The 21,555-nt window shown below is 51.3% G+C and overlaps 1 protein-coding gene across 1 annotated transcript; it reads right to left on the bottom strand.

Moving 5' to 3' along the window:
- Nucleotides 1-15,063: 15,063 nt before the first annotated feature.
- Nucleotides 15,064-20,933, bottom strand: RPS15A (ribosomal protein S15a). The gene is made up of 5 exons (XM_078600265.1): nt 20,652-20,933; nt 18,950-19,097; nt 17,534-17,613; nt 16,861-16,946; nt 15,064-15,206 (listed from the first exon to the last, which is right to left on the bottom strand). Exons 2-5 carry the CDS (start codon nt 19,080-19,082, stop codon nt 15,113-15,115), a joined length of 393 nt encoding a protein of 130 aa, XP_078456391.1. The 5' UTR covers nt 19,083-19,097; nt 20,652-20,933; the 3' UTR covers nt 15,064-15,112.
- Nucleotides 20,934-21,555: the final 622 nt, after the last annotated feature.

Below are 21,555 nucleotides of genomic sequence, written 5' to 3'. Positions count from 1 at the left end.
GTTGATTACATATCAGGCAAATATATACAGTATACACTTTGATTCTCAAACCTGGGATTTAGCTACATTAAGTGAAAAACCAAACTTAATGTAATGGGTTTTCTTGTGTGTGCAGTGGTTGCCAGGTTGAGACCATCAACTCAATACAGGCGTGTCTCGCTTAACGAGCGTTCTTTCGACAAGTATTCGCTTTAACGAGCGATTTTAATTCAGACCCATTTGTTCACAAAACGAGCAAAATGTTCGCTTTGCGAGCGGAGACCGATCGATCCAACGTGTCCCATGGCGGCAGAGGGCGGCACGGTGGCTGTTTGTTTATCAGCTCTCCATTGCTGTGCCCGCGTGCTTCGTCACGTGGGGGGGGGGGGGGGGTGCCTCGTGGTGGCACTGTAATGGGTGGGTGGAGGAAGGGTCGATGGCGGGAGGGGTCAGTGGAGGGGAGGGGTGGGTGGGGGCATGGAGGGAGGGGTGGCGGCGATAAATAACTGCAGACACTGAGGACAGGAAGTCGCCCTCTATCTCGTATCGTGGCTATGAACCGAGCAACCCTGGTTTGATTCCTAGCCACGGCTAACATTAGTGGCGAGTGATATTTGAGCCAGATGTTCTGCATGGCCCCTGCTGCTCCCTCCACCCACGACCAAATATCATTCAGATAACATAAATGCCAAGCACCTTGCAAGCACTGTGGTTCTTCATGTGCAGTGTTACATTTGATGTTTTATTACTTTATTTTGAAATGATAATTTGTATTTCTGACGTTAAAAAAACCTTGTTAACGAGTGGAATATGTTGGGGCAGAAACATCGCTCAGCTTTAAACGGGGGAGGAGTCAATGGGAAAAATGATCCTTTAACGAGTTTTTACCTACCGAGCAATTTTCGCGGAACCGTATCTCGCTCGTTAAGCGAGGCACGCCTTGCACGCTTAAGACCCCCGTTACATCGTGGCCGGGTGAAAGGCAGCTTTGTAACGCAAGTTCTCAGCGGTGCCAACTGTAAGCCCCGAGCCACGCGGTCACATCTAGGCCAATATTACTACCACGCAGGAACAACATTGGTCACCAACGCTGCGTGCCCCATACATTGCTAAGGTTGGCATCAACCAATCGGTCACTGCCAGCTTCTTAAGCAGAGCAGCAGCAGCCTTCCATTCGGCGCTCTTCATTATTTGACATTGTGAATTGCGGCAGCGGCGGTAGCGGCGTTGATGATGATTGTAGTGGGTTGACGGCAGACACGGTCGTGGAATTGTTAGATTCTGCCGAATGTGATCTCTCTCTCTCTCGGCACTGCAACGCATCTGTGGGGCAACGTTCGTCCCCTGGTCATCCTCGCAGCAACAACAGCAGCAGCGGCGGCTTTTGACTGGCAATCGAACAAAGACGGTCACAGCATCGCGCGCTTTCAAATGCACTTCTGCGGCCGCCTGGAACACTCTTCCTTCCGATATTTGGAAGCCACTGGAACTTTGTACTTTTAAATCATCTATATTTGAAAACAAATTTCTTTAGAACTTGTTTTTTTTGGTGTAGTTTGGCATTCCCCCGCACCTCCGATTAGCACGGTTGGCTACATACGGTGCGAAAGAAACTCAACACGCATACAGCCCTGCAATTCATTGCATACACCACTGCTGGAAGAAGGGGCCTTCTTCACACTCGTGGGAGCTCTAGGGAGCCCCCCTCTACTGGGTGATTTGGCCTACTCTTCCACGCTGTCCCGACGTCTTTCAAGAGGTTGGAGTGCCCCCCACACTTTACCCTACCGCCACACGTGCCCTGCCGATCAACGAAACTTGCGGTGCACCAATTTATACTGTTGAGTGGACAGAGGTGGGGGGGGGGAGAGGGGATTTAAAAACAAACAATTCGCCAATTGATTCGAGAAGCGCAAAAAGGAGATTGAATCGAGCGGGTGACCTGCGGATAGCAAGTCCAGTGTGCGAGTCATTGCACCGCGGCTGATCTATTGCCACACGCAGTAATAGGGGATGGGCCCAATATTATATTGTACCGTAAATACTGCTCATAGACACAGCGACACACGACATTCTGCGTGCTGCTCACAAACGGCAGGGAGGCACAACTCCCGTCACTGCTTTGCACGCACAACGCTCCCTCGGCCTTGTCGAGACCACGGAATACAGCGGCCGAATTCCGTGTTCGTGAAAGCAGCGACGTCCCCACCACCCCCCCCCCCCAACACGGACATGATTTATTACAGAAACAAAACTGCGGCCATCACCCCAATCGGCAGCCGTGCAACGGAGACGCGCAACCTGTAGGGCGGTTTCGTTCTCGCTGGCTCTCATCGGTGCAGACGCAACGATCGATGTGTTTCGTCGCTGGCGTTTACACCGGAGCCAGGAGAGCTTGAAGGCTGCAACCTCGCGGGGGGGGGAGGGTGCTTTGGGGGGAGCCTCGCGGGCTCCCCCTCGTCTCGCGGGAGGCACGGGAGGCTCTCCCGCAGAGGTCGCAAACGGGTTGTTGTTTCCTTACCCGTACCCGTACCCGGCCGCACCAGGGTCGCAAATGGGTACCCGATCCCGGCCGGGTACGGGTACCCGTTCCCGACCCGTACCCTACCCGAAATGAGTGACAAACGGTTACTCAGCAGTGACTCACGGCCTACCCGTACCCGGCCGCACCAGGGTCGCAAACGGCTACCCGTACCCGGCCGGGTACGGGTAGCCGGGTATCGGGTAGGGTACGGGTATCGGGTACCCGGTTGCGACCTCTGCTCTCCCGGCGGCGGCTGCGAGAGTCGCATCGCATTACGAGCCGCGCGGACTGCGCCGCGTTTTGGGGGAAAATATTTCAGGTCTCGTGAAGGCGGAGGATTTGTTCAGGTTTCTCAAAACAACGTTGGCATTCTTGGACGTGTCTTTCGCATCGTATCAGTGTCATCATCGTCGTCGTTGTTTGCGAGCTCTCGCACGCTGCTGTTCCTCGTGCTGAAATCTGGAAAAAAAAGGTTTTCGGCGCGCGTTGTAAATTCACAACGTGCGTTTTTGGATTTTTTTTAAATTTTGTTTTACATTTATATTCGTAAGCTTGGTCATTATTATATCCCCCCCTCCCCCTTGAACATATGAAGGCGTGGGAGGTGGAGAGGAGGCTGCTCGCTCGCAGGTAATTCTGAGAGCCCGCGACACAGATAGCGATTGATCTACGCAGCCAAACGGAATGTCACGCCACTAAAAGGACACAATGAATCACCGTAATGATTCTTTCCAATGGCCCACTGAGCTATTAAATCACATCAGATTTCACCCCGTGCACTCCCAAGCATCGCGGGAACGGCAGAGCATGCAAAGTAAGAGACAGCGCCTGAAGTTCGCCGTGAGCCCCCCCCCCCACGCGCCTCGCCTCCACAGCCGATAAATCTCCATCGCGAGGTCACGGAGCAGTACCCCGCGCGCCTCGCACCCCGGAGATGACACTGCTAATTGACCCCCCACCCCACCCCCCTCTCTCCACGCTCGACTCCTGCACCTCAGTGTCTCAAACAAGCTCGGTGCCGGATTCTACCAGTAGCAAAAGTAGCTACATATGTAGTAGCTGCTACATGTGTAGTAGCTACTACATGTGTAGTAGCTATATGTGTAGCATCTACTACATATGTATTAGCTACGGGCCCCGCACTTTCGAGGGCCCCGCGCTAAAAGCTTTCAAGCTATCAGTAATTCTGCACTTGCTCTATTACTATAGTACTATACTGCCTTCAACTTGAACGACTGGGTTATTACGGTCAGCGATTTGTCGTATTATCTGGCTGTATAGCAAATGAAAAAAATACTATTACATTACTGTGCAAGTAAAAAAATTTGTGTTTTAATATTTACGTGTTTTTTTTTTCATATATTTAGGGCCCCTTTATAACATCATATGCTACAGGCACCGCTTAATCCGATACTGCTCGGTGCACGACCGTGGCAGCCGGGTAAGAGCGATTCCCCGCACCGCTGATCTCTAATGAAGTCAACGGCAGTTACGCAGTCGCGATGTGATGACATTATTGTTGTTGTTGTTGCCGCACTGCTTTTAGAGATTTGCTAAACACCATCCTTGCTGTCTCGCGCGAGGCGTCCTGCGCCGCCTCGCCAACGTGTGCGTTGCGCGTCGTGCCGCGTCTTGATCGCCAGGAACGTGCAGCGAAACGTCGGACGTGACGCTCAACGACAACAACGCGCGGCACAACCCCGAAAGCATCACCCGGAGAGCCGCACAGCGGCGAAACCCTTCACGGTACAGCGCCCTTCCACCCTCTCATCACCCCCCCGCCTCCGCCCCGTCTGTTCCTCCTCCCTGATGCCCCCATCCTCGTCCTCTGCTGCTGCTGCAAGTGGCAGCACGGAGATGATGAACACATCCTGCAGGTGCCTCGGCCCCCCCCCACCGCGCGCTCTCCCATGTCACCTCCCCCCCCACCTCCTGCTCCACGGCGTCACCTCCCGCAGTGAGGTGGGGGCTGCACTGCAACCCCCCCCCCACCACCACCCGCCCGGTCTGCCTCTTCTCGCTCTCCCGGGCCGGGGAGTGTCGTGGTCTGAATGTCTCCTCGACTCAGCCACAGCGACGTGGCGAGACGTGGGTCCTTGTGAGGGCGGAGGCGAGTTATCCCCCCCCACCCCCACTCACCCCCCCCAAACACGCGCGCGCGCTCCGTCTCACTCAGCGCGCGCCGCCACGAGACGCACACACGCAGAGATACACAACAACAACAACACAACAACAAACATCCCCCTATCGCCTCTAGCCACGCTGTTCGGGCAAGTGCTGTGAGCGAGCACCCATTGACAGGCCGGCAGCGCGCACGGCAAGGTAGGGTTGGGGGAGGGCGGTGGCCAGCACCGCCCCCCGGCCGCCTTTGTTTCCCCAGTGTCGTCGTTTAATACGCACAGCAGTGCCGTGTGCAAATTTTAAGGCCGAGTCGACCCAGCGGAGGCCAAAGTTTAGACATTTGTCAACGACGTTGGCCGTGGGGGGGTCATCGAATTTGGGGTCGTCGGGGTTCGGAGCGCACCACTGCAGCCCCGGGCAGCCAGACACAAAGACGCGCACTCAGCTCTTCATTCTTCACAATCCATTTGGGCGGAAGGCAAAGGCGCAGCCCTGCAATTGCTCGCTCACGCCGCTGTTGGCGGAAGGTATCTTGGCCTCTTCCACGCGTGCCAAGACGCCTCGGCAAGAGGTGAACATTGAACATTCATTACGAAGCCAGTGGCGTGGGAAGATTGTAACAACAACAACAACAAAAAACTACGAAAACGGAACAACTGCAAAGCACACGAAGAAGTCCGGAGGAGAGATGCTCGATTGAGCTGACACTGAGACAGAGAGAGAGGGGGAGACGCGTGCATTCGACAACATCGGCGGCTTCATTGCATCATTCAAACTGCTCAGAGCACGTGAGTGGGACTTGGGCAGGCCGCGTCACGGCTGCGAAGGGACGATTGGCCGATGGTCAACAACCCGCACCTCCGATTAGCACGGTTGGCTACGTACGGTGCGAAGGAAGTTCAACACGCATACTTGCCTATAGACTAAACACATTCCTGCGGAGGGAGCTGGTAGGAACGTTGGGTTGCTCGATCAATGGCCAGGCTCAACGGCGGCGTGGTGTATTCCGCAAATATGCCCGACTGTGAGGGCGGGCACAAGCCGGCGTGAGTAGGTTAAACGTTGAGTTTTATAAGGGCACCACGGGGTGACCAGCCCCTCCCCGCCCAGCCCCACCCCTCCCACCCCCCACCCAGCCCAACCCCACCCAGCCTCTCCCCACCCAGCCCCCACCACCCTCCCCTCCCCATCCAGCCCCACCCTCCCCTCCCCACCCAGCCCCTCCTTCCCCACCCAGCCCCTCCCTGCACGACGGACGGACACAATAATCCCCTGTGGGCTGGTGTAACCAGGAGGTTCCTACCAGTATAACTACCATTGACACCGCCCATAGACTCAACACCACACCTCTGAGTATCACGGTTGGCTACGTACGGTGCGAAAGAAGTTCAACACGCATAGTAACGGAGTGGCACGCAAGGAACGGAACGTGTCCAAGAGCGTGACCTCTGAAGAGATGGAGCGATCAAATCAGCTCGCGTGCAGGTGCTTTTGCGACGGCGGCGTGGTGATGCCTTCATCCAGCAGTGGATGGATCATGTCTGATGATTCGCAGGGAGTGGTTTGCAGCCGCAGTCTATCGGCGTGAGCATCACCCTCTTCCTGCCATGGAGTAGCAGAACATTGATTTATCAGAAAATCTCATTTTAGATTTCGTTTCAGCTCCCTTCAAACGCTTCAGAATACAAATTATGTTAGGTAATGTAACAAAAAAAATCCACTACTTTGTCTAGGAAAGTTGAAGTGTGGGTGGAGTGGAGAGACCCACGTTTGAAGAATCTAAGCTTTTTATTATTATTAAATTTGTCTCGTTCATGACCAAATCAGGTGGAATCCGATGAGCTATAAAGCGCAGATGTCCAGTAAGGGGTACTGGGCCAGAACGTTACGACAACAAACGGAACAAAATCGCGACAGCAGTGCAAAATATAGGAAAGATAAACAAATGTGAGCCTGGGCAGTGCTTGAGTGGGTGACTATCAACGCATTCACGCGTGGGCAGAACAGCGGGGGGCAGTGCAGCGAATCCCATCGTTGCTCTATACTTTACACACATGCCGCCAGCACGGCGCACTGACCAGCGTGGTGAAGTATGGTCAAACAGCGCCCCCGCCATGAGAGACCGATAGGGCTGTCTTAATTCGCCAGTAGATTGACAATGCCCCGGCTCTACGATATTAACATTTTTTAACGAAGGGTAGGATATTAATCTTGATTTGAAGCTTTCGTGAATGCAGGAATCCCATACTCTTTGGTTCTTTCGGTAAAGTCACGTAGGTATAAAAATGAAATAAAACAAAAAATAATATATCCAGCTCGATATTTTTTTCCGCCTGAGGACGACCGCTTGTGTTGCGATCGAAACGTCGTGATCTATAATTATTTTTTTTCATTTTTCTACCTACGTGACTTTACCGAAAGAACCAAAAGGTAGGAAAATATTAAAATAAATTTGCATTCGATTTGTCGGGGCCAGACTCCGGCAGCCTAAATGCCCCGAGACACAGTCACAACAACCACCACCACCGCCGTCGCCACAATGGGTCGAGGTGTTCTTTTTTCTTACCCCCCTCCCCCTCGCATCCACGAGAGGAAATGAGATGGAGGCTGCGTGACATTTCCCCGAGAGTCGAAGTCGTGCCGCGCAGTTGCTGCAGTAGGTCCGAGGGTCTTTAGCCCAGGTTCAGGGTTGGCCCACGGGGGAGAGAGAGGGGAGGGTGACATACAGCGGCGACCTGGGCGGACGTGAAGGTTGTGTGAACAAAAACAACCTCCCCCCCGTGTATGTGTGTGTCTGTGTCTCCCGTTGTGTACGCGAATGTGTGAGGGTTGTCTCCAAAAAAAATCAATGTTTAGGGTCTTGCAATGTCACTGCAATGCCGCTCACTTGATCAGTGACAGCAGTGCTCGCAACGCCCAGTTTATAAGCCCATCACCACCACGCCCGTGTCTCACACTGAGTGCCCGTCTCAGTCAATCTGTCCCCGTGTCTCTCTCAGTGTGTCCACGTGCCTCACACTGTCTCACCGTGTCTCTCACAATGTGGCCCCGCATCTCTGTGTCCCGGTGTCAATATGTTCGCGTTTCTCAGTGTGCCCACGTGTCTCACGCTGTGTCCACGTCTCAGTCAATCTGTTACCGTGTTTCCCAGTCTCTGTAGGTGTCTCTCAGTGTGTCCACGTGTATCACACTGTATCCACGTGTCTCCCAGAGTGACCCTGCATCTCTGTGTCACAGTGTCAACCTGTTCCCGTGTTTCCCCGTTGCGTCCCTGTCTCTGTCAGTGTGTCCACGTGGCTCTCGGTGGGTCTCCGACCCAGACAGAACCGGGTGAAATGAACCCCTCGCTATGACAGAGACGTGTTACAGCAAGCGTGAATATGGAGGCATTGTAACGAATATTATCATAACTGGGGATCAGACGGAGAGGAGGCATTGCAACAGACAGCCCTGTCAGTCACGATCACGCAGACAAGGCTCGTACTGTGTGGGTGTTGCGCGGCCCCTGTTGATGAGGTCGGTGGTGGTGGGTCCCCTTTGCCCTCTACGAGACGTCTCCCTCCAGCTCCGTGTACCAGACCCCCCCCCTCCCACACACACCAATGGAGCCCCCACCCCGCACCTCCAAGTCAAGCAAGCCACGTCCGGAGTGAAATGCGAAGTTGTGCGGTGATGGCCCCGCTGGAGCCGCGAGTCGGTGATGTTAAGAGGCGAGATCCATATTCATGCCGGCGCCGCGGGCTTTGTTTGTCTAAAAGGTTAATGCGGATGTATACGTGCCGACCTTTACAGCGACACTCATTTGCGCCGTGAATCTATTACCAATGCGCACACAGCGCGCACGCGTGTGTGTGCGTGTGTGTGCGCCATACGCAGGTGTGCGTGTGTGTGTGCCATACGCACGTGTGCGTGTGTGTGCATACGCAGGTGTGCGTGTGTGAACTGGGGAGCGGTAGTGTAGCGGTTAGCGCGCTGCGCTACGAACCCGGCGTCCAGAGATCGATTCCCGCTCACGGCCAACACAGGTGACGATTATCTGAACCGGTCCTGGGCCTCCCCTAGGTCGACTCAGCGTCAAATGAGTACCTGGTACGGGGTGTAAACATGACCACGAGGGAGACAAAGACGGTCGGGCGTGGTGCTGGCTACCCACCCCCTCGTGTGCCGTGCCGGCCTTCATAGGTGCTCGCTAACAGCACTTACCCCAACAGTCTGTTAAAGACTATACGGTGGATATTTGTCTTTGTTGCGTGAATGGGGAATGGTGGCGCAGTGGTGGCGCGAGTTTGGTTACCGATCGCGGCCACACATCGAATGCGGTGGCCGTTTCTGCGCCTCCATTGTTGACTTCCTGAGTCTCCACTGAACATCCACTCGGTCGACTCAGCCTTACCAGATGGTTATTAACTCGTGTAGTCTGTAATTATCACCACTAGGGAGACAAAGGCGGCCGGGCGTGGTGTTGGCCACCCACCACCCCATCGTGTGCGGTACCATGTTTTCATCGGCGCTTTCTACCAGCATTTGCCCCAACAGTCTATTAAAGGCTGTAGGTGAGATTTCTCGTTGTTAACGACACACCGAGAGACACGTGGACACACCGAAGCATGTAGAGGTGCATGCTTGGATTGATGCAGAGTAGACTGGATCACCTGGATTAGAGAAGATACGCACATCCGAGGCGACAAATTTACTGTTAAGTCGGCATGGGCATGACACGTCGTGAGGATGGTGGCGAGATGGTAATTCCCTTGCCTGGTGTGCAGGTGGTCCTGGGTTCGATCCCGACCCTGACGCCTGCTGTATATTTGGAGTTTGCGTGTCTGTCTCCCGTGGCGGCGTTGATTTTTCTCCGGGCCCTCCGGTTTTCCCCTCCACGTGTAGAATGAACATCACGCGTTTAGAGCATTTGGCTGCTATACATTCCCACGTGATGAACAAATTATTTAATTTGTGATCAGGTCGCTGCTAAAAAATAGCTACATAGCTCAGTGGGTCTTTGCTGGTAAAATAAAAAAACACATTTGTTCAATACTGAAGTCGCAGCCAAGAAATGTAACGCGCCTGAAACCGGGGAGATGGAACGATTAAATGAGCGGATGTGCCATCGAACAAAGACGGCCACGGCATTCAGATGCGCTTCTGCGGCCGTCTGGAACGCTCTTCATTCCGATATTAGGAAGCCACTGAAGCTATGGCAACTTATTTTTGTGTGTGTTAGTTTGTTGTCCTTTCCCCGCACCTCCAATGAGCACCGCTGGCCACGTACGGTGCCAAATAAGTTCAACATACACACACACAAACTGTGGAGGCGGTGATGTTCTCCGTACGTACTGGCGGTGGGGGGGGAGGGGCTGTCTTCGTGTTCTCATGAATTAGCGCGTGGTGGAGGGGCACGTCTGGGGGGGGGGGGGGTGCAGAGGTCACCCTCCTCGGGGGGTCTGGGGCTGCAGCCCCCCCCTCCCCCTCTATACCTGGCCTCGCTTTCCTGTGCACCCCCCCCCCCCCCCGGCGCAATTCAAAGTGTCACATTAATATTAATGCGATCACCGGGCAACGCAAACCGCACATCGCGCTCCTCTCCACCGTCACTCGGCGCCCTTTCTCAATCCGCCGCTGGATGAGGGCCTCTCCACGCTACGTCGGCCACGGGATTTTTGTTGTTGTTGTTGTTGTTTTCCCATACTTCACCACGCCGGTTCGGTGCGGGTTGTTGGTGAAGTTGAGGGCCGTAGCTGGTTCAGCCACCACTCGTCTGTCGCTGATGGGAGCCGTGGCCGGGAATGGAACTCGGGTGATCAGGTCCATCCCAGGAAACCTTTGGCCCAACTTTGTATGTTGAACTTCTTTCGCACCGCATGTAGCCCACCGTGCTAATCAGGCGTGCGGGGGAAGGACAATAAGCTAAACACAAGACGCCGTTCTAAATGAACGAGTGTTTAATCGAGATTTAAAAGTCCATATCTCCAGTTGCTTCCTGCTTAGCTTACTCGATCGGGCGCATTGCTTGTTATTCGGTTATCGGTTCGAGCATAACAGCTGTGTGGCTTTAACTCGTGTGCGGCTATAACCCGCGCGTGATTACAGAGGTCCGGTCGTGCAGCGGTTAGTACGAACCTGGCCACCCGAGTTCGATTCCCGCTCACGGCTAAACACCAATATCTGAACCGGTCCTGGGTCTATCCCTGTGGTAGTTGGTGCGGCGAACAAAACATCACCGTTAGGGAGACGAGGGGAGGCCGGGCGTGGCGCTGGCCGGCCCACCCACCCACTGGTGTGCTTTGTCGGCGTTCCAAGCACTTGCCCCAACCTTGGCTTTACAGCTACGCGGGGGATCTTTGTCTTTGCGTGCTCACAACAGCTGCGTGGTTTGAGAATCCGAGCCTTTAGCGCCCTCTGCCGCTCAAACGGGGGCCACAGAGTGGCGCTTGGCAAAAACACGCGAGACACCGCAAAAACAATGCCGCACAAAAGTGCAATTTGGAAGGGCCATTGGCCCGAAAAGTCACCAATCAAATATTTGTTTTGCTCGTTTACGAGCGTGTTGTTGTTGTTGTTGTTTATGCCTGTGCACCGCTGCCAGTAGCAGCAGCATCGCCAAATAATTGGTTTTGGTTTCGAAGACGCAGCAATAGGACAATGCCTCCTCTATATTTCCCAATATTTCACTGAAATGACACGGGTTCTTATATCTGCATTCATCGGCGATGTCAGAACCGCTCTCGGCTGCTTTTTTTTCTTCTTCTAAAACGTTCGCAAATCCTCGCGAGCCGCGCGTGACGCGACGCGTTCCATCACTAACCACGCGTTCTCGTCAATCGCGAGTTTCCATCATTTGTTCTCTGCAACGCGAGATCGTTTGAAGATATTTGCGCACACAGGAACGCTGTAGTACTGCATTATTGCACGTCAAAGATGGACTGGAGTGGGTCCCCCCACCCACCCACAGCAATGCGTCTGTGACACCAGGGCTGGAAATGGGAAGAAATAACTGCGGGGGGGGGGGGGTTACTCATACGTTCTTCCGCCCAACCCCCACTAGATCGGGAGGATGGGGGGCAGGAGCTTCGCTCCATGTGTGGGTCTCTGTGGGTGTCTGTGTGTCTCTGTGGGTGTCTGTGTGTCTCTGTGCGTGTCTGTGCGTGTCTGTGAGCATCTGTGCGCGCGGGGAGCGGTAGTGTAGTGGTTAGCGTGCTGTGCTACGAACCCGACGACCCGAGTTCGATTCCCGCCCACGGCCAACACCCAGTGAGGATTATCTGAACTGGTTATGGACCTCCCCTAGGTCGACTCAGCCCCAAATGAGTACCTAGTGCGGTGTGTAAATATCGCCACTAGGGAGACAAAGGCGGCCGAGCATGGTGCTGGCCACCCACCCCCTAGTGTGCCGTGCCGGCCTTCATAGGTGCTCGCTTACAGCACTTGCTACAAGTATGTTAAGTCTATACGGGGGATCTTTGTCTTTGTGTCTGTCAGCCTCTGTGCGTCTGCGTGTCTGCGTGTCTGTGGGTGTCTGTGGGTTTCTGTGCGTGCCTGTGGTTATCTGCCAATCTAGGGTTCTATCTGCGAGTCAAATAAATAAATGCATCCTTGATTCGTGCAGGAACGCAGTCACAGGGTTCAAATGTTCACTCCGACCGCGGCGTTCCGGGGCATTCTGGCCCATTTTGACCACTGTCAGTGACGCCACCAAAAATGAGGCAATTACAAAAAAGAAATCCTCTACAATATTACTTTCACGAATTCTGCACGCAGGATTTGCTACGTTAGTTCATATATAGCCATGTACACTAAATATTACAGGTAGGAACAACAGATTCCACACTGCCCACCAGGGATTATGTCTGTCTGTCGTGCATATTTGTCTGTCGTGCACGAATGCGCTGTCCAACCAAGTTCCTACCTGCCCACTCCGAAGGAATGTGTATATTTGAAAAATGTGTCTTGTTGTTGCAAAACTCAACAAGTTCGTCAATAACACTGTGGCCTTAAAAGGAATATATATATATAAACATGTAATGTTTTGGGCATCTGCCCTTCTTCATTCGTTAGTAAAGTGGCGATGGCCCATGCCTATAACGCAGCAGTGGTGGATCGCACAACTGTTGTGAAACTCCCGTCCCATGGGCGTCGATGTCCCATACCCAGGTAAGTCCCCACTGAACTTAGTAGCTATTTTCCAGAGCTAACCAAATGGTCAACTCAACGAAGTGGCTTATCACGCGGACATTTATAGCAAACGCACGTTGATTCTTAAACGTGGAGCGATAAAACAGGAGGACCTGGAGACAAATCCACACGACCACGGAAAAGGGACATGCAAACTGCAAATATACAGGCGTCAGGGTTGGGATCGAACCCACGACCTTCTGTATGCAAGGCGAGGTAGCTAACATCCTGTCACCGTGGTGCCGCCACCTGTGTGGGAGAGCGTTACCCCCTTGTACGGGTGGGGGTTTCTCCCACATGTATAAGCGCTCATTAATTAAAACTTGATTTGAAGCTCATTCATTGGCTGAAAACATCCTCGTATATTGAGGACAGAGCCTGGACGATTGCTGGTCGTGTCGTCTCACCGCTGGGCTGCCTTCCCGCCCGTCTGTGGTGGCTCCTCCTCCCCACACCTCCCCCCGAGTCGTTCTCCATCTCCGATGGCAAGCGAATGCTGTATTCTTAGCATGTCGTTTCTGTCAAAAATGGCCCAGTGGTTTTTTCCACATTTTCTTTTTTTCTCAACACAAATGGGTCGGACACAAAACGAGGCCATTATTGTGAATAGAATTCGTGTTGTGATCCACCGGTCAATCAATACATGCCACGGAATTATTGCGTGGCAGCACGACACTTACACTGAACCCACAAGGCACGCAGCATTGGGCCAACGGGTGGCATGTGGTTGCAATCGTCGGACGAACGTCAGCACAACGTTGGGAGTACACGTGCGCTCTGTAAATGTGGGGATCGTCCCCTGCTCTGCACTTGCTTTAAAGCGAAAAGGCAGCAGTTGCTAAGGGTACAAATGTTGAGTGGTGGGTATTGTAAAGGGAGCATTGATCTGGGACACTTATGAACACAGCAGTCTAGACGGGGGTCAAGGAAGATGACCTGTGTATCAAAGTAACAAGCGGCCCTGTTTCGAGGCTCGCGTTAGAATCAAGACTTGGATACATTGGTCATGAGCCCACAGCTCGGTAAAGGAACAGGTGCCTACTAGCCGAGCATTGAGTCAAGAGGTAGGCAGTGTGGGTGATGAGATATTTCAACAGGGGATGTGCTGGTTTAGAGATGTTGGAGCAGATATGTCCCTGCAAACGCTGTGAAGTCAGTTGACGTAAGGGTCACGATCATGTGGTATGGGTTATTGAATGTGATCTCATGGTGGTCGCTTCGTATACAAAGCATAATTGTCGGAATGTGTTAGTACGTGAACTGTGCATGTTTGTATTCTGCATTGTATTTTCAGGTTGCAACAGCTCCTTCAAGTTAGGGTCTCTCATGAATCTCGGTTAGCTTGTATTGCTTGTGAAACTGCGCAGACATGATTTGAGCCGTCTCTTTTTACTTTGTTCAATGAAATACTAAACTATTTATTTTAACAGGCAAGGCCCACTGATCTCTATAGCTTTTATTCAGAAGCTACCTGGCCATAAATTATAGCTCAAAGTGGCTTATGATATGGAAAGATATAGCAGCCAAATACTCTAACGAGACCTCATTTGCCAGTAGCAAGATATAGCAATAGGTTTATTACCCTTTCATCTGGTGACAAAACCGACACCTTTTTACAAGGAATCATGTTTGCATCAACCACAATACTTGCGGTAAAAATGCAAAAAAAAACCTCTGGTAATGTATGCATTGTCCTTGAAATGCATACATTATCAGTATTGTGGTGTCAGTTTTGTTGCCAGATAAAAGGGTTAGAAAACCTATTACTACTCTAAACACATGTTCATTCTAAATGGAGAGGAAAAAACTGGAAGACCTGGAGAAAAATCCATGCAACCACAGGGAGAACTCCAAATATAAACTTCAGGGCTGGGATCGAAATCTTCCGCATACCAGGTGAGGTAGTTATCATCTCGAAATACATTGAAATTGTACTTTATTAGTTTTATTTATTGAACTTCTTTGTACTGTCCGTAGCCAACCGTGCTAATCGGAGGTGCAGGGGAAGGACAACAAACTAAACACAAAAAGCAGCTTTAAAAAAATTTGTTTGGATGAATTTAGCAAAACTCCAGTGGCTCCCTAATATCGAAAGAACATTCCAGACTGCTGCAGAAAGCACATCTGAAAACATGCAGCGATGCAGTGACTGTTTTTGTTCGGTGGCTAGCCAAAAGCCACTTCTAGGATGACCAGAGTTGACCCGATGGTTCATACTCGAGCATTACAACAGTAGCCAGTATAAGTTAAAACGCACGCACGAGACAGGAGAGTTGTAAATGGTGACGTTTATTCTGTTCCACACAGTGCACGGACGGCTCAGAAGAAGAAGCCCAGGATTTTGCCTCCTGTGTGTTTGCGCCTCGCCTCCTCATGGTCCATGATGCCAGCAGACGTGGTCAGCACAATGTAGCTGTCGGAGAGAGAGAAGTGGTCAGAGTCGGGAACAAGCAGAGGGTAACACGGACCCTGAAGAGCAAAAACCAGGTCAAGACAATGACCGTGAACAATTCTGCCTATAACCAAATAACCCAAAATACACCTAAGCTTTTATATTGGAAGCTAAGCAGGTTGAGCCTGGATAGTGCTTAGATGGGTGGCCACCATGCACAAAACATTGTTAAATGTAGTGGGCAGCATTAAAATCAATTGGTCTCATTTGGCTGCATATGTGAAAGTTCAACATACATATGAAGTTAAACTGTAGATTTCTCTGCTCCAATGTCTGCTTTCACCAACTGGAACTACCAGCATGGTGACGTATGGTCAAATAAGCTACAAGACCCAGAGCATGGGCAGGCCCTCATCCAGCAATGTGGCTTGATGAAGGGGCTGCGATGTGCACATAATGAACACTGCCAGTAGAATAGCTTTTTAGATTGTGCAACAGTGAAATAATTTAGTTAATACAGGTAGGAACAACAGTTCCACACTGCCCACCAGGGATTATTTGTATGTATGTCTGTCGTGCATAGCCACGCCCTCGATTTGTATTTCATAGAGCGCTTCGGGCGGGCTCAGCACCACGTGACGCGCCGCCCCACGCAGCTTGCGCCGCGTGACACGGATCGCACGAATGCGCTGTCCAACCAAGTTCCTACCTGCCCACTCCGAAGGAACGTGTTTCAATAATCCCCAAAATAAGTTTGAAATGGCACAAAAATAAATATAGAATAGGAGAATAATCAAGTTCAAGTTGAGCACAATGTACCTAAATGTGCAACCATTCACCACAAACAGATGTACAACGAGCAAAATAATATCTGCACAGGAACTGAAGGTGACCACGCTCAGAAAAACATGAGGTCATCAGAAATCAGCGAAGAACGCAGATTATGTCTCATCATTGCGTGTCTCTTCAAATTGCTCCTCAAACTAAACGTGCTGTTGTAACACCCCACACAAATATTGCAGCTGCATCACCATCACATTGGTCTAACAAGATTTAATCAATGCTGTACATCGATGTTTGACTTGTAGGATGATATCGCAGAATAAAGATTGCTCAAACTTTGTTTAATACACCCATCTTAAAACCAAGGGACCCTGTGCATAAATAGTAGCCTCCATAAAAACTTTAAAACCACGCAATTAAACTAGTAACTAGGTTAGTCAGTCTACAACTATACTTCTGCGACAACAAAGCAAATTACCCTCACAATTTTTCAATTTAAAGCTTTCGTGACTGCAGGGATTCATCATCTTGGTTCTTTCGGTAAAGTCACGTAGAAGGGAAATAATAAAATAATAAAACATAATAAAATACAATTCTCACGACGTTTCGGCCACAACGCAAGGACGGATCCCTTCCGTTGTGGCCGAAACGTCGTGGGAATTGTATTTTATTATGTTTTATTTTTATCATTTTATTATTTCCCCTCTACGCGACTTTACCGAAAGAACCAAGAAGATACCCTCACAATGTGGCCAGAAATCCTACGTGCTCAAGGGACACTGGGCCAGCAGGCCACGTGCTTAAGATACTAAAGCAAGTCAAGCAATGTATGTATATAGAACTTATTTCGCATCGCACTTAGCCAACCGTGCCAAAAGCAGTCCCAACTCACCCAAACTGTCTGGAGGGCAGGAGGTTGTTTTGCCACTTCTCCAGGTCCTTGATCTGGACATCGAACCTGGGGCTGATGACTCCACACTGTATTAAAGGAAACACACCGTCACCATTGGTTACACCCGTACTACTACTGTGTGGCTGCACAACAACTTGCAAAGCATTATCTTGGGAGAATTATGGGTAAAATCGTAATTAAGCAGAATGCCGTTCAGTGTATCTAGGTAAATTTAAAAAACGCTACATTTTACCCCATTGGCCTTCTGCCTTTCCAGACCAACATTCATCAGCATTTGTATCAGCAAATAAACTCTAGACCGATTTTGACGTTGTGTGTCTCATGAGAAAATATTCCCACTCCGAGTAATTTAAGAGCGTAAAAAAACATTGCATATTCTAAAATGTGGAGTTGTGGCATAGTTGTTAGCACACTGCACTATGAAGCTGGTGACATGGCTTAAGATTCCCAGCGATGGCAAACACCAGTGGGGTGTTATATCCAAACCAGTCCTGGGCTTGGCTTCACCAACACACTGACCAGCGTGAAGTAAAATCCAAACCCCACCCGTGGCTGACAGCAGGCTTTTATCCAGTTGCATTGACGGAGCTGTAAATTGTTACTTTATTAAAACGTGGTTGTAGTTGTAATGCAACCAAAGTCCACCTCTCACCTTGTTGAGCCTGCCGGTGAGGTTGACGACAATCTTCCCTGCTCTGTGATCGTCAATGATCTCAAATTCTCCGATGTAACCTGGTTGAGCAGAGACATCAATAAGCGCAAGTCTCTGGAGCCTCTTTATATCAATTAACACATTGAAATATTAACGAGATGTGTTTCGTGCAAAAGCCATTGCAGAAATAAGAGAACATTGTTTTACGAATCAAAGTACACTACAGTGCTGCTTCCGTGAGATAGAACTCCCTTCCCCCAGTTATCTGTGCTGTCAACTCCCTGCCCATTTAGGTGTAGTCTCAAGAGAATTCAGGTTTTCGTCTGCTCACGATTATCAACAAATTGACTTAATGTACAGCAACTTGTTATGCAGGCCTGCTTAGATATAAATCCACAATCGATGGTAAATGGCAAACCCACAGACCCCCCTTCAGTTTACACTATTTCCCATGGTGTTTAAGGCAGCGATACACTTGGGAGATTACTACTGGCAATTTCACTTGCAATAGTGGCCACATTGTCGTCTATTGTAAAACAATATAAGTAAATACATCCGGACCAATTTGACCACTGGGTGGACAACTTCCAATCAGATCAAAGTCAGGTCACAAGTTCGTGTGCTCTTGTAGACCACTGTTCGAAGGAAACCTCGTCATTGGCTATACACGTCGACACAAGTTGCCACAGTAAATGCGATTGGTGCCAAAAAATACCCTCGTGTATCATGGCCTATGACAATTCAACTGGAGTATGCCCGATCTCAGAAGCAAAGCAGGATTTGAGCCTGCCTAGTGCTTGTGGGTGACCACGATGAATGCCTCGTTGTTACAGGCTGTGGAGCTGTGTAGAGGCCAGCAGTGGTCAGGGCAGGAAAATCAGTAATTGTGCAGTACATCTCTGATCCCACATCTTATGCAGCCCCCTGCCTTTAACCCATACCTGACTAGCGTGAAGTATGATCAAATAACCTCCACGACCTGCAACTGCATGGGGGAAGGGCCTCATCCAGCAGTGGCCTCACACAGAGCTGTAATGTACATATCATTGACACTGCAAGATAATTACTTTTAAATTATTAGCTGTAAAATTATTTACAGCCAATAATTCCAGTCATCAACGTGGCAGAGGAAACCAAATAAATTTCACGTTGAGCAGAATGTACCTACATTTGCAACCATTCACCACAAACTTACAAAAGCAATCACACGCGACGCTATACAACTGAAAAAAATATACATCCGCACAAACTATAGGTGACCACGCTCAGAAGCATATGAGGTCATCAGAAATCAGCGAAGAACGCAGATTATGTCTCATCATTGCGTGTTTGCGATATCTGGCACCCCTGCCCCAAACCGCTCCCTCATTTATCAGTGTATTGATTACCAATGTAGACATGAGGGGGGGCTCTCACCGTGCTTCATCATGACGGTGAGGAACTTGACGATGACTTTGGAGCAGGGCCGGATGAGCACCTGCCGCTTGCCACGCTTCTCGGCATTGTTGATGCTCTTGAGCGCATCGGCCAGAACGTTCATGCGCACCATATTGCCTGCAGGGGGCTGCACGCACACCAGGGTAGGAGGGAGACACGTGTTCAAAAACAAGGCACCCCCCGTGACCCGCAGTACCATGCATTTTAATTGGAGGTGCGATGTTTGCATCTCGAGGTTTTAACAAAAACGAATTCGAGACAAATATCGCATCTCCTGGCTTTGACATTCCTCTCAAACACTCGTGTCACAATTAACCGCATTAGGACATCAAGAGGTGGATGCTGAACCACATCTTCATCAACGGGAATTAAAGTCGAGCTACAGTCGTGCAATTGTGGCCATCCAATCCCAACCATGGCCCACAGTTAACAGCCCCCCGTACCCCCGCATCGCCCTAAGACTGTAAGGGAAAGTCCCTTAGCGAGCACCTATGAGGGCCAGTAGAGCACACGAGGGGGTGGGTGGCCAGCAACACGCCCGGCCGCCTTTGTCACCTAGTGGCGGTGTTTACACACCGCACCAGGTACTCATTTGAGGCCGAGCGGACCTATTGAGCGAACCCATCCAGAGATACTCGCACAGAGACTCAAAGTCGAGGCCCAGAAACTGAGGTACATAGATTCAAGAGATCAATTAAAGGACAGGCCAGTGCGCAATGCGACTGCGTCCATACAACCCAAACTATAGACAATGTCGCAAGCAACGGTAGTCTGCGCTCCGTCAACAGAAGACGAACAGACGAACGACTCGCACAAAGGTTCTCCCGAAGCCCCTCTCGTGGCCAGCAGACCTCGGACATTAGAATTAAGCCCATGGACATATTGCTGCCAATACGTAAGAGCCGAACGGTGTGGGGGTGAAGGGGGGGGGAAGCGCACGAGTTTCACTTCAAAGACACGCAGATCGTAGCGGCTCAACTCGCACGAAAAGCGGGGCACTAGCACGCAAACGAAATGTCTGAGAGCGGAGAAAATTCGTAAGCGACACGAAACTACAAGTGGCGATCACCACCAGCAGCAGCAGGGCGATAGGGAAGCGAACACGTGCGGCGCGCCAAGGCCTTCTTCATTGCAGCTGTGGTCACTTTCCGGGTGGTCGACCCCCAGTGACTAGCCCCGTCCACTCCCGGCATGACCACACATCCAGTAGCACGGCACGACCAAGGCCTCCCCCATCGCTGTGGCCGATGGCTCACGTGCGGCCTAACTCCAGCCGACCGAAGCGAGCCGGGAGGGATAACCCGAGTGAGTAAAATCAAGCCCCGAGTGGCGGAGGAGGCGGGTGGCGACAGAGACGAGAACGGACGGGGAGCAACGAGCGAGGAGGTGCGATTAGTGCGGCAGGGAAGGAGACAAGTGTTGGAGCCGCGACCACCACCACCACCACCCCGCGCATTCATCGCCGCCATCTCAAGCGGCCCCGCGCCGGCAACTCGGCAGCCACCCCTCCCCCCACCGCCCGCCGCTCTCGGCTCGTCGTTCGCTCTCCGCGCTCTCATCGGGCCGCCCATTCGCCGCGCGGACGCCGCGCCGAGGTGTTGGGGAGCGAGAGGGCGCGCGGGAGGCGACGCTGACGCCGGGATGGCCGCGATGCGAAGCGGATGGCGACCGCGGTACTCACCGCGCCTCAGCGATGGCGGAAAGAGAGGCCGAGGGGCGCGCGAAGCATCACGGGAGGGAGGGGAAGGGAGGGGGGGCGGTCACCGACCCCGTGACGTCACGAGCACGCCCGCTATCGATTCGGATCGTATCGATTTATAGCGATTCCTATAATGTATTCGATTGCGTAATCGATTATAGGTTTTTACGGTCTGAGCTGGGGGTTAGCGTGGATGCTGCCTTAAAGGAATCGTCGCGTGATAACCGGCACAGCTGCACGCAGACAAAGTTATCGCCAACACGCACGATTTGAAATCGTGAACGAGAGAATCGTATTAATCGATTAATCGTAAATTGCCTATTCAGAGGGGAGCGGTGGCGCTGTGGTGAGCGCACTGAATCCGGCTGTTAGTTTCATTCCCGGAGCACGGCGAACATCAGTGGCGAGCGACACTCGAACTTGGTGGTGCGCCCCGCCAACCCCACTTCACCGACTTGCATTGACCCGCGCGGGGAAGTATGGTCAAATGACCCCCCCCCCCCCTATCAAACACGGCGTGGGAAGTTCCCAGTTAATCTTCTTGGTTCTTTCGGTAAAGTCACGGAGAATGGAAATAATAAAATAATAAAAATAAAACATAATAAAATAATTCTCACGACGTTTCGGCCACAACGCAAGCAGCCGTCCTCAGGTGAAGAACAGGTCTGTCGAGAAGACACCTGAGGACGGCTGCTTGCGTTGTGTCCGAAACGTCGTGAGAATAATTTTATTATGTTTATTTTCATTATTTTATGATTTACATTCTACGTGACTTTACCGAAGGAACCAAGAAGATGAATCCCTGCAGTCACAAATGAAGCTTTAAATCGAAATTCCCAATTAATGTTTCACAATCCGCCACTTACTGCCCATCATCCAGCAGTAG

This window comes from Lampetra planeri, chromosome 1, assembly GCF_965212315.1.
Source record: "Lampetra planeri chromosome 1, kcLamPlan1.2.h2, whole genome shotgun sequence".
NCBI classification, from domain to species: domain Eukaryota; kingdom Metazoa; phylum Chordata; class Hyperoartia; order Petromyzontiformes; family Petromyzontidae; genus Lampetra; species Lampetra planeri.
This window is presented reverse-complemented; position numbering and strand designations above follow the sequence as displayed.